The sequence below is a fragment of the Sciurus vulgaris genome (assembly GCF_902686455.1).
Source record: "Sciurus vulgaris genome assembly, chromosome: 7".
NCBI classification, from domain to species: domain Eukaryota; kingdom Metazoa; phylum Chordata; class Mammalia; order Rodentia; family Sciuridae; genus Sciurus; species Sciurus vulgaris.
In genome coordinates this window covers 21,575,386-21,593,804 of record NC_136467.1, presented here as the reverse complement: position 1 = coordinate 21,593,804, position 18,419 = coordinate 21,575,386, and the positions used below count along the sequence as shown (strand labels likewise).

Genomic DNA, 18,419 nt, shown 5'->3' with positions numbered 1-18,419 from the left:
CAGCACTTTGGTGAAGTCGTAGGTGAAGTCCCATGATCCTACTGGAGATTGGTGAGAGGGCCCTATTTCCATGTAAAAGGCAGCCCCTTGGGAATGGGGGCAGACCCGGAGGGAGAGCACAGGGGCTTCTTGTTTTCATTTTGTTCTCAGGCAGAGGGAGTGGAACAGGCAGGACACAGACCCAGAAGTACTGGGGTAGAGTCAGATTAACTTGCTACTTTGTAGCTTTAAGCCAGCAATGACTCTCTTGCTGGTTTTAGCCCAGAATTGGAGAATAGTTGAAGAGAATATGATTAGAAGTAAATGCAAGGGTAAAATGGACATTTTAAAATCTTTCTTGTTTACATTTATACTACAATAATTGTAACAAGAGTGAGCTCAAAGCTTTGTCAAACAGCTTTCACTTATTTTCACAAATCTTCTTCACAAGACCGAGACAAGCTGAGTAGTAATATGAATGAGAACCCTGAGATGCAAGGATGACTTACCCAGGTCACATGCGAGGTACACTGGGATGTAGCCAATATTGTCCTAAAATCCTTTGCTCTTTTTGTTATGTCATACGACCTTCTGATACCTCTGCCCATTTTAAGGTTTCTTTAGCCTTTTTTTTTTTTTTTTTTTGTCTTTTGTGGTGCTGGGGATTGAACCCAGGGCCTTGTGCATGCAAGGCGAGCACTCTACCAACTGAGCTATCTCCCCAGCCCTCTTTAGCTTTGTAAAGTCAATTTTCTTTTGTTTTTACTCGGACAGAGAATTTATAATCAAAACCAAAGTTGATCATTTTTCTTTTTATCTTCTCTGATTTGTCTACAAAATGTTTGCATAGGTCAAAATCCTTATAAGCTTATGTCAGTCTTCTAGAGGAAAGTATGTTACAGAACTAACTATAAACTATATTCTCCTTTTTGTTCTGTAGGGTATAGAGACTGTATGTAAAGGGACGAAGTCATGAGATTCTGAGTTTTTATTTGATAATTTTTATTTTTTACAGACTGCGTTTTGATTCATTGTACACAAATGGGGTACATCACTTCATTTCTATGGTTGTGCATGATGTAGATTCATACCATTCATGTAATCATACATGTGCATAGGGTAATGATGTCTGTCTTGTTCCACCATCTTTCATACCCCTACCCCCTCCTCCCTCTCATTTCCCTCTATGTAATCTAAAGTTCCTCCATTCCTCTTCTGATTTGTGTTTTGAACGTGCAAACATGTTTTTCATCCTTGAAATTTTACTTAAGGTGCAACCCAAAGTATTGTGTAACAGGAAGCGAGGTCTTGATTTTATCCCACAAACCTGAATTTAATAGCTGGTGACAGCACACTTGGGTTTAGGGGGAGACAGCCAGGTCCCCTGGGTGCCCGTGGGAGTCTCCCTCTCTTGGAGGCGTTGGCAAGCTCCTCTGTGATGAATCAAACCATTCTTCTCTAGCTGCCCATCCTGCCTCACCAGACTGTACTCACAGAGCTGTTTTAGACTTCCCAGGCTGGTGATGATCTTATTTAGTGCACTCACCAATGGTACAAACGCTCACTTTCCCCCTTTCTCTTCTTTTCTGTCCCACAGATGAACACAATGATGTGCAAAAGAAAACCTTTACCAAATGGATAAATGCTCGATTTTCAAAGGTAAGTGAGACTTGCAAAAACTTTCTGGTGTTTCAAATGCCTCATTCTGATTGAGGAGTTTGGTTTGGAAGTGCAGCAAATTTTCCCCATGACCAGCAGGAATCTCCTGAGTGTGCAGATGAAGTTTTTTCTTCCTTTATTCTCTTGTAAAATCTGTTCAAAGGGGAATTCTGCTGTGAACAGTTCATCCAATGCTCTTTAGTTTTACCTGGTGTTCTCCAGATTTCTAAGAAAGTTTGCTGCTTTGAATTCTGTGAATTTTGGATACACTTAAGAAATGGATATGTATTGAGAAAATTTTGGGTTCATTTAGCTAAAAAAGATGATGGTTTCATTTTGCCAAGTTCAGATCAATTTATCATTCAGGCAGCTTTCTACCTGTGCAACTGTATTTAGTATTTTTTCAGTTGTGTGAAGTTGGTCATTAATGTTTACCTACCCTGTGGGTTCTTTTCATCCTTATTTTTTTTCTCCCAAAGATCTGTTCTTTCTCAGCATTTCTAACCACTTGGAACATAATCTGGGCTTTGATCAATATTGTTTTTATGGGGAGCAGGGAGAAGTGAGAAATTGGCTCTTCTCAATTTTGTTTCAGATGTGATTATCTATTGATTACAGAAGTTGGAATTTTGTCCACCAAGTCTAAGGTGGGCAGACAGTCTCCAGGTTAATTGATTGTAGGACTGTTATAGCAAAATGAAAAATAAAGGTTTCTCAAAGAAGCACCATTGTGGTCTTTTATATAGTACAAAGGCTCTTTCAGTTAAGAGTAGTTTTTCAAAATTATCTGCTTACTAATTTTATAAAATTCAGGAAAATAAGCTTTGGTGTTTCTTTGGGGAAAAATGAGGATGCTTTTAGGGAACCTTAAGTAGCAGCAGTTTAAAAATTACCTCACATCCCCGGAGCTGTGCATGTGGGCACACACCTGTAGCCCCAGCCACTCCAGAGTTGGTCAGCCTGGGCAATGGAGGGAGAACCCGCCTCTTAAAAAAATTGCTCAACATCCCAGTATTTACAGTTTGCCTTCCTTCCTTCCTTCCTTCCTTCCTTCCTTCCTTCCTTCCTTCCTTCCTTCCTTCCTTCCTTTTCTTCCTCTTTTAAAACAATTTTTTTTTTTAGTTGTAGATGGACACAATACCTTTATTTTATTTATTGACTTTCATGTGGTCCTGAGGATCAAACCCAGTGCCTCATATGTGGGAGACCAGCGCCCTAACCACTGTGCTGCAACCCTAGTCCTACAGCCGATTTCTTGATTGTAGTGTTTCCTAGGTTTTTTTTTTTTGAGAGATATTTTATCTTGCCTAAAAGAATGTGAGAAATGTGAAAACTGACTTTGATGGATGATTTAGGAGTGTAGAGAATGGGAATAAAGAGGGGCTCATCTAATCGGTGATATCATGTCTGGTATTATGCCACGGCAGAAGGATGTTTTGGTAAAATTTAAATTGTTTAATTCTAGAGACACAAGTAACAGAGATGTTTTGAACTTGACAATATTGAAAAATTTTGCATCTGCACAACATGATATTTTGAGCACCATAGTTTGAGCAATCGAGAGAGCCTGGATCAAAGGGGGCTTCTCCCGGTGGTGTCATGAGTGCCCTTGGGGTAGGATTGCTTTCATACCTATTTTTGAGAATGGAGAGAAGCAGACACTTCAGTCAAATGTGGAAGGTTGTGTGTAGAATGATGCAAATGACATCTGAGAAAGAATAATGGAAAAGAACTTTCTTGGTGTTTGTGATATGTCACTGACATCTTCAGAGACACACAGAACACAAAATCCAGCAGTACCACAGGGTTTATTAAATGAACTTGATGTTTAAATCTGTTCATTTATAATACTTGTGTGTTAGTTTGTGATATAAATGGGGGTTTTAATCCCACATGAATTGTCCCAGGATGATTATAATTCTTTACAATTTGTATCATCTTTAGTAAATGTTCTAGTTATGTAATCTGACAGAGAAGCAGAAATCTTGTTTTATGTGGAGAAAAAGTACCAGAAGTGGGATGGTCTTGAAAACTTGAGATTACATTACATCTAGTAAGAAGTCCAAGTCTAGGAGGAATTTATCTAAGAAATTAGGAGGATTTGGATATACCAAGATGGAGGGCTCATAACCCTGAACCTGACCTTCATCCTTCCTTTTCCTTCCCTCTGGTTGTCTTCAGTCTACCACTCGGGCTTCTTCCACACTGGTGACACAGGACAGGGCCTGTTAGGTTCAAGGCTGGGAGAATTTCATAGACTCCACGCAGCTTAACCCTTGCTGAGCTTGCGACATGCTGTATTTTCATCTGGTATCACTAGGTCATCCAGAGGTCAGCAAAAGAAAAAGAATTCTGTTTCATCCCTGAATTTTGTTTCATTTCTTTTTTATTCATGTCGAAAGGTATATTGTGCGAGATTTCCAGATATAACTGTTCCTTGGGTCTGTTCCTTCCCTACAGTGTGTGCCTCTGAGATGAGAAATCCAGACAGGCGTTAGTGGCATCTTCTGTCATTTAGAAATTTGTTTTCAAACAGACATCTCTCTTGCCTCTGAGAATGTAAGGAATGTGAAAACCGACTTTTATCATGGGTCATTGACATCTTCAAACCCACACAATACAAAAATCCAGTAATACCACAATAGTTTATTAAATAAACTTGGTATATAAATTTGTGAATATATCTATTATTTTGTGATAATCCAGACACTGATGGCATTGTTTGCCATTTAGAAATTTGTTTTAAAACAGATAGCACTCTAGACATTTTCTTTTCAGCCCCCTCTGCATCCAAAGTCTCAATTAAATACCAAGTTTTGTTAATTGCAGCAATGATACAGATCTATTAAAAATTGTCCATGTCTCTCTTCCTTTCTTTTCTTTTCTTTTTTTGCACTTGGGATTGAACCAAGGGGTACTTGACCACTGAGCCACATCCCCAGCCCTTTTTAAAATTTTATTTAGAGACAGGGTCTTGCTAAGTTGCTTAGGCCCTTGCTAAGTTGCTGAGGCTGGCTTTGAACTCACGATCCTCCGGCCTCAGGCTTTTGAGCCCTTGCAATGGCAGGTGTGTGCCCAGCAACTTCTCTACACTTTATTGACACTTTCTTTCCCACATTGCTATGATCTCTAATAGAAAAATTAATAGTAAAATGGGCAAAAACAATTCATGGTTATCCTGTTTGGCTCAGCTGTCTGAGTCATCTCTGCCTTTCATTGTTTTGGAAAACTTTACAACTCTAATTTGTAGAAAATAGATATTAATGCAAAAGATTCTTATCCATATAATGCAAAGTGGCTGGAATGCAAATGATTGTTGCCCCTTGGATAGACCTGTTTTTGCATCTTTTGTAAATTTATTTCAGTTTTCCTTTTTTGCCTGGGAGCGTGTGGTTCTTTAAGTTGTCCTTGAATTGTTGCTAACACCTTAGTGGTTTCCTCATTGATGAATGAGTTAAGTGATGCCTTTGACACTGGCTCATGTTGTGCTTGTCGGAGAGTCATGACTGCACCTTCTTTTGAAAATTATCTTCAAACATGTGGTGGACCACACTGTGCTCATCTGCTAACGGTTCTTCTTTTCCATGTTCACCTTCTTTATCCATTCTCCCTTTCTAGTTTGGGCAGAGTAACTAGAGTGATCTCAAAAGGAAAAGGATGATCACCTCTTTTTCTTCTGCAAGATCTTTTGTTGGCTGCTCATTGTTCTTTTTTTTTTTTTTGGCGGTGCTGGGGATTGAACCCAGGGCCTTGTGCTTGCAAGGCAGGCACTCTACCAACTGAGCTACATCCCCAGCCCACCATTGTTCTTCTTTTAAAAAGAAACTTTGAAAAATTAAAACTGTATATGCTTAAGGCGTACAGTGTGATGTTTTGATCTTTGTTGGATATTAAGGCCCTAAATACGTGCCCCCATCTACTCCTGACTTCATTTTGCTTTTTTGGGGGGGGAGGGTACTGGGGATTGAACTCAGGGGCACTTGACCACTGAGCCACATCACCAACCCTATTTAGTATTTTATTTAGAGGCAGGGTCTCACTGAGTTGCTTAGTGCCTCACTTTTTGCTGAGGCTGGCTTTGAACTTGTGATCCTCCTACCTCAACCTCCTAAGCTGCTGGGACTATAGGCACGCACCCCCACACCTGGTTCGTTTTGCTTTACTCTTGCTCCTTCATTGTGTTCTTGCACATGGTCTGTACTGCAGCTCAAGGACCTTCCCTGGCCTTTGCGCATGCTTCTTCCTCTATCTTTTCCTGGTCAACTCCTGGTCCTTCTTTTTGCCTGAGTTTAAATGTCACTTCCTCAAGGATAACTTTTCTGAGCTCACAGACAGTGGTAGATGATGCTCAGGACTCTCAGAATGTTATCCTTTGATGTACTTAGCAGTTATATTTAATTAATTACAGATTTCTTCCCCCAGAGAGTGGGACTGTTTTGTTTATTGGCATAACTTTTGGCATTTAGTAAATACCCAGTGAGTATTTATCAGCTTAATAAATAAATGAGTGACATTGACACAAACATAAATTTAATATGTCTGTCACTGTATGTGCGTAAACCAGCTGAGGATGGTAGTATTGGAAAGAGGATCTGGGCATAAAATGGCATAAATTCTATTATTTCATAAATTGTATATAATACCATCTATCAAGTCATTTGCTGCATGCCTTTATAAAAATGAAAACAAAAACCAAAACAACAAATTTAACTGCAAACTTTCCCTATATCCGACTTCTAGAGAATTGTGCTGGAACACGTATTCAATAACTGGGTTTAATACATACCATTCTCTTTCAGTTCAATATGATTCTTTACCAGGATCTATCTACTAAATTCACAGTAAAGAAAAATGAGGTTTAAAGCTTAAAAACTGGATCAGTTCATTCCTAGATAAAAGATTTGGTAAAGGCCTAGAGGATATTAAATAATACAGGTCTGGATACCTGTCTGTATCTGCAAATTCTTGTTAATATGTCACAGAGTGCATATCACAATGCACTGGAGTACATTCAAACTCACAGTACTTTGGAGATTGAATTTCCTGGGAAGGAATACAGAGTAAATTATGGTTCTGGAAGTTTGAAAAGTTCTGAAGAATTCATAAGAAAATGATTATGTAAAGGAGTAAAGAGTTAGGAAATTTAACCCTTACTCCTAGACATGCAGCTCATTTATTTATGACCTTAAGCAAATTATTAGCCACATTTTTCAGGCCTTTATTTTTATTCTTTTAGCCATAAAACACACTTGATCATTAACTACCTGCCCAAGAAATATTGGGCATTGCTGTGAGGCATATGGGAGGTTATAATTACTTAGGAACGCTAAATAAAAACCCTGTGAGTGGCCCCTAACTTGTGCTAATCCTGGTCTATGCTGCGTATTTTCAGACAAATGAAAAAAATTGGCTTCTAAAGCCCACTTGATACCACTGAGTAGTATATAAAACTTGGGTGTTTTGCTTCTCTAATTTCCACAACCTCTGGTTCAGAAGCAGACTGCTGTCCCAAGAGAGGCAGTGAAGGCCTCTTGCTTTGCTGTTGGGAAATTTGTTCTGACTTTGAGCCTGCATTTTCTTTGGCTGACTTTCAGGGCTGCTCATCTGGCAGAGATGAGAACATACACATTGCAGAAGCTCTTTTATCAGTTTGGTGAGATGATTCTCAAAAGAGGTTTAAAAAACCAAGGTTAGGGAAACAATATGCAAACTTAAAAACAATGGACTTTCACTTGAGCAAATTTCTGCCTTCTTTTTGTTGTTTTAAGCCACAGATGAGCCACATTTTCATACGTTACAATCCAAACTTGAAATTTAAATGAACAGAACCTGAGAGAGGAAATCTGAGAAGCATTTTGTATGGATTTCAATGTGAAGAGCTATTCAGATATGTTTCTTTTGGGGACAGTGGAACGCTGTTAGTTACTTTCTACTTTTTTCCAGTTGGAAGTTGATTTCAGAAATAGGAGTGGAAAAGTCGTAGAGGGAGATTTATGGAGAGTGTGCAATAAAAGTAGCCCCAGACATTTTTTTTTTTCCACTCGTAGATGTTCAGTTTAGTTTTGTGAAGGAGACTGTGCAGGTTTCCTTGCGTGATGATAAGTAGCACCTGTTGTAGAAGTTTGAGCATGAGCAGGTAGGTACACACTGGGTCTCTCCCTGGTTTAGTTAATAAATATGTGTGTGGCACCTCAACTAATTATTTTAGGAACTCTACCCATTCAAGTGGTTCTTTAAAAAGAAATTCCAATTTATAATTTATGTTTATTCACTCTACTCACTGATACTTTTTTAAAAAGCAAATGGTAAAATGTACTCCATATTCTTAAATGCTAGCTTCCAGATGTTTTGGCAATCATTATGTAAGCTTTTTTGGGTTTGTTTTAATTCCATTTGATTTTTTTTTTAAATGGATTTTTGTCTCAAAATTATACTTGCAAAATGAATTCATCTGGTTTAAGCTAAAACAACTTAAATATTGTTGAATATGCTGTTTGATATTGAGTATTTAATAAATGATTTGGACAAATCCTATTGGTGTTTGTAATTGTGAAAAAAAAAATTGGTAGTATCTGTTGAGTTCTTGTAATCGATGATCAATGTTGTTTTTTTTTTTTTTTTTTTTTTTTTTGGAGTGCTTCTTTACTGGGGCTTGAAGCCAGGAGCATTCATTCTGCCTCTGAGGTACATGCCCAGTCCCCCCACCCATTTTTTTTTTTTGTTTCTGAATCAGAATCAACCTAAGTTGCTGAGGTTGGTCTCAAATTTGTGATCCCCCTGCCTCAGTATCCTGAGTAGCTGGGGTGACGCATGGGTTGGGCTTGATCTGCTGAGAGAAGATGACCCTTCATCCTTGACCTGGGGGCTAGAGGGCAGAGCCACCTACCTTGTGCTTTTCCTTCAGCCTAACGGCACCACGTGACCTCACCACCTACAGCTTTAAGGGCGGGCCCTGATGGTGCAGGTGCAGGTGCAGGTGCAGGTAGGGTAAGCAAGAGGCAGTGAGCTAAAGGGGAAGACTGCTGAGGAGGCAGTGGTGTGGGGGGAAGGAAGAGCTGGCCATCTGTTAACAGCAAGAAGACTGGCTCCAACTTCAGCAGTACCTGGCCTAGGAAGCCTGTAGCTGAGGTGTGAGGGGAGCCGAATTGGGGAAAAGCCAACACTGTTATTTTTGCTGTTATCATCTGTTGGGGAAATAAAAATTCCTGCCAACAATTCCCCATACCAATATAGGACACAGGGAAAACATGAATTTATTTTTAAGTATACGTATCAGATTAGGTGTCGGCAGGCAGTTAGCAGAATCAAGTCCAGACAGAATTGCACACTGAAATACAATAAAGTGAAACAAAGAACAATGAACGCTTGTCTCCCTGAGAGACAGATGAATGAGCGCACCTAGGAATGGTTTCCTGTCCACCTAGATAGCTGCTTTTATGTTTACCTTACATTTAAAACTGGATACTGGGCTTATTTAATTCCTGACTAAAATGTTGGGCCTATTAAGTTTTCAGGAGATAGATGTCTTAAGGAGAGGAAGGGGCCAGGCCAGCTGCTTCTCCTTTATTAAATGCAGAAAATTTCATTTCATTTACCTTATTTTATCATTATCAGTGCCTCACCCTGGCCTATGGAAGCCTGTCTTTTGAGGAACTACATTCTCCAAACTTCTCCTCTGCTTTGCCAGTTAAGCATTCATGGAATGAGTTGTATTATTTATGGAGTTTGCCTATGGACCTTCTTGGGTATACGTATGGAGTTGGGACCTGTTCTGCCTGTGGACTTCCACTCATTATTTGTCCCTTGGGTACCTACATGGTCCTACCTCTACCCTCCAGGTGTCTGGGTCTCCCACGTGCTTCCTTATCATCCCCGTTTTTTTTTTTTTTTTTTTAAATTATGTCTATAGTTAATTCTCTTTTCAAAAATCAAGGTGAAGCTCTATTACTTGTCTGTATTTGTGATTCCCTGAAAGGTGTTTTTTTGGTTTAATGGCTGTTTCATAGAATTTCAAAGGTGTTAAGCTAACACCCACTGGTTTGACTTCAGTGAATACTGTACGTCTTTGCTTGGTGGTTAAGGTGGCACTGGTTTGTGATTGCCTGGGCCACCTGTTTTGCTTGTCTTTCTCTTTCTCTTCTTTTCTCCCTCTCTCCTTCTGAGTGAGTTCGCTTCGAGTTTCTTGGTAGGATCTTTTTCATTTCTTAAGAGCTTCTCCTTCTTCTTGGCCATATCAAATGCCTGGACTGAATGGCTCCAGCCCTGAATTCCCTGATCTTTGACGTGGTGCCTTTTGACGTGTTGCTTTGTTGGTGTCTTTATGATCTCCTTAGGCCTCACTTCAGGACCCTTACTTGGCTTTCAGTTTTCTCAGTCGGAATCACCACTGCTTGCTTTCTCTCACTGTGAACTTGAGTCATCGACGTGGATCCTGAGGGTCACACACATCTGCATTTCACTGAGAGAGCCACGTACTTGATAGATGAGATCAACCTGATTTCATGATTTTGCTTAACCATGACTAGAGACACCATGTTTTTTTTAAAATAAAAGCTAAAACTTACTTTTACAGTGTCTATATATAATATATAGACACCATAATAAAATATGTAATAGAAGAAATCCAAAGAGAAACTTTTCAACTACTTATAACTCAATCATTGAGAAAAAAAAAGAAAAGATTTTATTGTAAAATACTTAAAAACATACATTTACATGTAAACATGTTATAGTTAAATATGGTAACATTGTACATAGTACTCGATGTAGCATTATGTTTTTTTTTTTTTTTTTTTTTTTTTTTTTTTTGTGGTGCTGGGGATCGAACCCAGGGCCTTGGGCTTGCAAGGCAAGCACTCTATCGACTAAGCTATCTCCCCAGCCCCCATTACGGATTTTTAAGAAGATGAAAAATTACAGGAACCAAAAAGCGTGCTATATTTGTATTAGTTTTGAGATTTGGGATTTATAAATTAAAGATTCTGATCTGAAAATATTGGGAAAATTTAATTCCTTCTTTCTTTTAAATTCTTAAATTTACCAACTCCTTAGAAAAAGTAAATGAGAGAAAGAAAGGTGGGGGAGAGGGAGAGAAAAAGAGAGAGGCTATGAAATTTTCAATGTATTATCAGATTCTGGGGGATCTTTCGTGCGTTGACCAGAAGAATGCATATACATTAATTTATGTACAATTTCTCTACAATTTTGTGTTTATACGTGTGCCATCTGCATGGGTGTGTATGCCACATACATATATGCTTTCATAGAGAGAACCATGGGAATAGGAATAATTGCACAGACTAGCTCAAATCTCCTTTTGAAAACACCCAGGGCATAAATATTTAACAGAACAGTCAAACAGTATTACAGGGCTCGTGCTTGTTACTTGTAAGATACTCTTCTCAGACATGTTAGTTCTGAAAGCATTTCAAAACTGCTATCTTTTCAGTCTTTTCCTTATTGTTCACAAATAGTTATTACTTGATTATTCATAATAGGTCTAGATAAGTCCTGGAGCAGATTCTGTCTTGGTATCGTATCTGCCACATTGAACAATTTTGGCAGAACCTAGCTGGTTCGCTCGTCCCCCATGTGTTGCCTTGGTGCTGTTTGTGTTTAAGTCTGTTCAGAGTCTGAGGACCTTGAAGGCAAGGCCTGCATCTGCCAGCCTTGCTCCTCTGCGTCAGCATGGTGCTTGGCACTGACCTTCCAAATGGAAAACCCAAGTCCCAGTTTTATCTCTGATTTGTTTATTGTTGGTACAAACAATTCCCATCTCACCCAAATTGTACTTACTCAATATTACTTTTTTATTCAGTCTTTTACAGATTTATTTTTCCTATTGTTGCAACTGTTGCTGCTGAAAAAACTTGACAGAGCATGAAAATAATCGTGATTGGGAGTTGCCTTGGAGAAGGGGGAGAATAATCCCACCTCAGATCAGGGAGGGGATGGAGGCCAGATTTCCCAGGACCTTTTATTCGCGGTTGGGTTGTATTTTCCCGTAATAGGTCTCCATTAGGTTAAAGTACAGAGACGACGTGGTGTGTGTGATGTGTTCTGCACCTCGGAATTAGAATCACTGAGCTCTTATGTGAAACAGAGATGGGAGAGGCCGTGCTGGAGCTCAGGCAGGACATCGTGGTTTGGAGCGGAGTCGCAGCAGTGGCGATGGTGGGAAGGGCCAGGCTGGGATGTGGTTTTGGAGGTAGGAGGATAGGGTAGGGATGGGTTGGAGGGGAAGCGAGGGAAAGGGAAGGAGCCTGGAATGATGGCACTGTTGTTGATTTGAGCACATGTGACCACTGTGCCATGGTAGAGGGAAGGGGGTCCTGACTGACCGTGTTCTCTGGTCTGTGTGTGCGCGCCCCATCCAGAGTCCTCCAGGTCCCCAAAGGCCCCACTACCGACTCGTCCTATATTTCCTATATATGTGGTTCTGCCTTATGCAATGGTTGCATCTCAGTTGCCCTCTGACCTGGCGTGCCTGGAGACAAGATCCATTTGTCTGGCGTGATGTTCTAGGAAATTACAAATATGCTATCAGAAGATCTGACCTATAAATTCAGATTTCTAACTTCTTTTGAAAAACTAAAAGTTCTGCCAACAGTGAACCTGCGTTCCCACGTGACTGTGCATGGCTGGAATTGAGCTTGGCTGCCACCGTCAGCCTTTAGAGCCGCTGCTTCTCCCGGTGCAATTGGGGAGCATCAGATTTGTGTCACTGAGTTTTGCCATCACCTGTGGGTGAGAGACCTGCTCCCTTCTCCCTGTGCATTGCAATGACAATTTGCTTCTTTGCTCTGACACTCTTAATAGCAGTAGTGACCCAGCCACAAGTATTAAGGCTGGTCCCCTCTTGTCACACTGGGGTTAGAACTTCTGTTAGGAGAGCACAAAGAACGGGCACAGGGGGATGAGAGACGGGGGCAGCCAAGACTGGCATGCCAGGATGGTAACCTCTGTCATCTGGCCAGGTATCACGTAGCCTTGAATGTTTTTAAAGCTAAATGTGACCCAAGCCTTATCTTTCCTCCAAGTTCAAGATGGTTCATTTGTACCATTTTATGTTCATTGGAAAACTATGGAAACCCTCTGTTGTGAATGGGGACAGAGACTTGAATTTGGCACTTCTGAAGGACCAAGCACAAAGGAGGCATTCACCAAATATTTTTCCATTTGAATTATTAAACTATATTCTCTCTGTCAGAAAAGTTAGAAATAATTCTGTGCAAAGATGAAAAAATCTAAATAAGAACTGTCAGGATGAATCCATTTTTATTTTTATTAAAAGATGACTTCTGACATTTCCAGACTTTCTCTTAGAGTCAATCCCATGTTTAGAACCTTAACACCAAACATGCTTTAAAGTAGTGCATTGAGAACAAAACAAAACAAAAAAACAGTCTTCTTTTGGATTCATGTAATTTCACATGTGTCTTGTTGCCCTCTTTGAGAAGTTGTTAAATATTTCCTATCCCACCCCCAGTGATGAGATATTTCCTTCTCTGTATGTCACAGTTGGATGCCCTCTTAATTTTAGTTGGACTACAGCAACAATGTTGAGAACGTGGATTTGGAACCAGATTTCATGGTATCAGATCCTGGTTCTGCCTCTCACTTGTTAAGATTTTTTTTTTTTTTCCTGGGCTGGGGTAGTGGGCCGGAAGTAGGATTGAACTCAGGGGCACTTGACCACTGAGTCACATCCCCAGCTCTACTTTGTATTTTATTTAGAGACAGGGTCTCACTGAGTTGCTTTTTGCCTTGCTTTTGCCAAGACTGGCTTTGAACTCACCATCCTCCCGCTTCAGCTTCCCAAGCCGCGGAGATTACAGACGTGAGCCACCACTCCTGGCTTGTTATGTAATTTTTTTTTTTTTTTTTTTTGTACTGGGGATTGAACCCAGGGGTACTTAACCACTGAGCAACCTCCCAAGCCTTTTGAAAATTTTTATTTAGAGACAGGATCTTGCTAAATTGCTTAGGGTCTAAGTTGCTGAGGCTGGCTGTGAACTTGCCATCCTCCTGCCTTGGCCTCCTGAGTTGCTAATTACAGGTGTGTGCCACCAGGCTTGACTCACTTGTTATGTCATTTTGTCTCAGTTTTCTCATCGATAAGTTGGGGATGTTGATGGTATTTACCTTTAAGTACTATTATAAAGAAATAATACACGTAAAAATATATCTATATCTCTATACATCTCTTAGAACATATTTGATGTATAGCAAGTACTTGCTGTTATTGTCTGAGAGCACTTCACTCTTCTATTGTATGGCCCATCAGTTAATAATGTTGTTTACATTTTTAGGTTATTGCAAAGATCATCATCATCATCATCATCATCATCATCATCATAATAAATTTGTGACATATGGAAATTATATGAAATTCAGATTTTAATGTTGGTGAAATAAGGTTTTATTGGAACATAGTAGTTATTCCCTTTGGTTCATTCGCTGATATACTGTCTACCTCAGTTTTCACATTGCAACCACAGGGTTGATCAGTGTGACAGCAGCCACCTGGCCAGCTGAGCCTCAATTATGTGCTGTCTGGTGCTTTGTAAAGGAACATTTCTCATCCCTGCACAGGCACTGAATTACCACACTTATTCAGGTGTCACTTTCCAGGGCTATCGATCCCACTTGGCCTTTGCCATAGGCTGGTCTTTTTCCATCCTTACTTGGGACATTCCCAAGTAGTATTTGTCAGGAATACATAATATTTTGTAGGGACTGGCCATGTGCGTGGTGAACGTGAGTGTGTGCTTTTTAAGAGTAAGTTTTGAAGCACAGTTTCAGATATGGTCCCTGGGTGAGCCCAGGCACCTTCCTGCACCCTGTGCTGTAGGAAGGTTCACAGACTGTCTCCCCCTTATCTGCCATCCTGCTGGTGTCCTTCTTAGGGAGCTGGGTAGCAGTGTCCAGCAACGTCCTTGCTGGGAGAAAGGGACACTTGCACATGATATTTCTTACGGATTACCATCACATGTTTATCTGAAATTTAGAAACAGAGGAAATTGAGTTGTTGTTACTCACTGTGTGGCGTGCATGTCTGTGTGTGTTTAAGAAGAAAGGGCTTTGGTTGCCCTTGGATGCATGATTCACTTCTACCTGGGTTGTGTCTTCCTAACCTTTGTTTTAACACACTGTTCCTCAGGTAGCCTTTCTTAAACTTGTTGCTCAGGAAGCAAATCAATGAATTGGACAAAAAATGGAAAAAAGGTGTCTCATTCAGAATAATTAATGCCGCCTTTTAAAAGTTATACTTTGTCATTGAGCACCTGTGAATCTTCTAAAAGAACCACGGTGGTTAGCAGCTGGATTACCCCTGATGTATGTGTGGGGATGCGAATTGGTTTTGAATGGGATATGTCCCTGCAGGTCATCATATTTGTGAATTTAGGAGTTGGAAGATCTTTGTCTATGAATTGACAGTAACATGTTCCCATGTTCAGAACCTGATTTTATATTTGTACGTAGGCTGAAGAAGTGCTTATTTTTCTTTTAAAGAGTTTTTTTCAGTAATTATTGAAGGTTTTATGGCCCTTCATAATAATAAAAATGGCTTAAATTAGCTTTGTGGTACAAATGATAACATTGACCATTGCTTAGACGTCTGTTATCTGAGTTTTTAACAGATAAACAAATAGATGCAGAGGGACCATGTAACTTGCCCAAAGTTCCACAGTGAGTCAAGGGCTTCTTGTATACAGATATGTTCATTGATGAACATCCATAATTATTTGTAATGTGAACAAATATTTGTGTTTACTTTATTTTATAATATGCTGTTTTATGTTATTTTGTCCAATTTTTGGAAAATGGAGTGTGGATTGGAGAGGGTTAGTTGCCGCCTGGGCATTCCTTAGCTACCCTGGCCATAGTATTTCCAAAGGTCCTTTCTAAGACTGGATAACCACATTCTTCTCTCCTGCGCACTTTACCTGTGTTCTTATCTCTCTGTTGTGTCTAAGACTTGAAAGGAAACTTAGCTCTTTGACGGCTCACTTGCTGAGTTGTGCGGAGGACAGGTGGGTGATGAGGTTCACGTCTCCCCTTTGATTTTCCTGAGAGCAGGTAGAAGGGCTTCCTTGTTTCAGGAATTTCCCTGTGCTCTGCTTTCTGAAGCACCGCCTCGGGAGCGTGGCATCCTCATCAACTGTGTGCCCAACGCCATCACTGCCCACGACGATGGCAACTTAGAACAGAAAACCAGCTTTGTTTAGAAACACCTGAGTGACAGTTTCTTCTTTACCGATTCCCTGTTGTAAAGTATAAGAGCGGGGGGGTGGGGTGGGGGGGAAGGCACATGTTAAAAGTCATTAGTTGATCATGCATTATAGTTATTTAAAAATAGGTAAGGAGCTAGGTGCAGTGCCGCATGCATGTAATCCCAGCAACTGGGGAGGCTAAGGCAGGAGGATGGCAAGTTTGTGTCCAGCCTCAGAAACCTAGCAAGACACTATCTCAAAATAAAAAAAAATTAGAAAGAGAAGCTGGGGATGTAGCTCAGTGGTAAAACTCCCCTGGGTTCAAGTCCCACTACTACTACTACTACTATTACTACTAATTAAATAAAAATAAGTATGGAATTAGGAGGAGAGCAGAAAAGGGTAATGCAAGTTTTCAAGTTCTAGGAAACTTTAGAAAGGCTCCCTTGCTACTCCTTAAGTTCATAGAGCTGATGTGTATATGTTTTTTGAAGTGAGAAAGGAAGAAGATATGATCATTCATTATAAAATATCTTTATTATTGGCAGGAAGGAGGGTTATTAATCTCTGTGATGATTTCATATATGAAGGGAATTATTTGATGCGAGATGATAATACTGCCTTCATTCCACCACGCTTTATAGCTTTCAGGATATTTTCACATGATATTATTTGATCTCTGTAGTAACTTGTGGTTTAAAGGAGGTTGAGTAGCTGAGCCAAGTGCACCAGGTAGCCAATGGTGGAACTGCTCATAACACTGAGGCTTCCTGACTTTCTGCGTAGTCATGTCCCAGCTGTGATCCTGTTACAGGAAGGCAGGGATCTGCCAAGCCGTAGTGAGTGGAGTGGGATTTTCTGGCCTCAGATTCGAGAGCATGTTAAGCAGTGGGACTTGATGTTCCTTATTGGTCACGGACAAGAGTTCAGGGATTCTCTAAGCTTCCTCAGCCCCAGTACTGGACAGGGCTGGACTTAGACCCCAAAGTACTTCTATCAGTAAAAAATTAATAACCAGAAATACAGACTTGGCACCTGGGAGCTGAAATGGATCACAAAACAACCTGCTTCCGTAATGAAGATGGACAGACATCGCTCAGTAAATGTGAAGAGGGATGATGGAGCCAGGATGCCCACGTTCTAGGTGGCTCTGCACCACGGGCTGGGCACTGGCTGTCATTTCTAATGCTGCTGCTTATCATTCCTTTCTCAGGAGCATGGACCATAGGCAAGGCATAGTAACAGCATAACCACAGCTTTATTTGATCCTGTTCTAAGAAATGATGCAATTTTTATCTTTTAGGTTAAAAGGTTCATTATGGGATTTTAAAATTCTGTTTTTGTATATGTTCTTTGTATACAATTCAAACTCAGAATAGTCTACAGAGTATCCCAAACTTTTTAGTGGGGAAAAAAACAAAAACAAAAACACATTCATTTGAGTGCCAGCTATGTATGGGATTTCTGTTGCAGAAGTGACCCATATTTTATCTTTTCTTTATTACAGAGTGGGAAACCACCCATCAATGATATGTTCAGTGACCTCAAAGATGGAAGGAAGCTGTTGGATCTTCTAGAAGGTCTCACAGGAACATCACTGGTGAGAGGAGTCATCTCTGAGAATGAGGCTAACAGATTGTCTCTGGTCATTACTGAAACTTGGAGACCCACTGTGGGTATTTAAAATGTAAAGCCTGCAGAAGGACATTTAAAAAAGTGGTGCTTTGATGGAGCAGCAATTAGGCTTTCTTGGGGGCTCCATTTTCATCCAAGATAAAATTGCCTCAAGTGTTCATATCTGGATGCTGCTTAGGTTGGCAATTACAAAAAACTGTGGATTTGACAAGAGGGCATAATGTTTTGAATGTTAGAGACAACCATATTTAATTTTTAAAGATACATACTTAAAGAAATAGTTGGTAAAAACTATGGCATCTATTTTTATTCAGGATGTCAGTATTATCTTTGTGTTTGTTTCTTGATTAAACCCAACTCTTTACACATATAAAGTTCTGTGTTCTGTCATGGAGATGACGCTCCTGAAGAGGATGTGTTTTATGGATACAGTTTTATACCAGAGGCAGAACAACTGTAAAGGTATAGAGGGATGTGCTTCTGAAAAGATGAATTCTTTTCTTGCCAAAGTGTGGGCGTTACACTCTCCTTTGTCCTTTGCAGGTGGTGGCTAGGCTCCTGGTTGGAGAGGCAGATCCCTCTCCCAGATAAGATTCCTTGGCCAGGGAGGTGGAAGGAAGCTGCTCAGGTTACCTTGCCCCCAGTGGGGAGGATGTGCCTTCCAGGTGGACCTGTGTTATGTTGTGGAACCTGGGCTGGTGCCTCAGAATCCTCCTTGCTCTGTGGTCCACACCTGTGCAGAACAGAGGGGACCCTCCTACATCTTTGTACAACTAGACCAATTTAGATAAAGGGAGCTTTGTTCTACAGCCTTGGTTCCCAAATGTGTCCCCCTGTTAGAATCAGCAGGGAAATCTTTGAGATTCCAAATCCACACCACATCCCAGAACCATTAAGTCACAGTCTTTGGGAGAGGGGGAGGACCAGCCA

At 40.4% G+C, this 18,419-nt stretch overlaps 1 protein-coding gene across 8 annotated transcripts in view; it reads left to right on the top strand.

Annotated features, from left to right (window-relative positions):
- Positions 1-18,419, top strand: part of UTRN (utrophin) — a gene marked incomplete at its 3' end in the record, with an annotated part of 506,460 nt that overhangs the window by 101,450 nt on the left and 386,591 nt on the right. For all 8 annotated transcript variants that reach the window (XM_079146787.1, XM_079146786.1, XM_079146788.1 and 5 more), the window contains 2 exons: positions 1,577-1,638; positions 17,362-17,454. In XM_079146787.1, the coding sequence (XP_079002913.1) occupies positions 1,577-1,638; positions 17,362-17,454 (155 nt within the window). The remainder of the gene's footprint in view (positions 1-1,576; positions 1,639-17,361; positions 17,455-18,419) is intronic.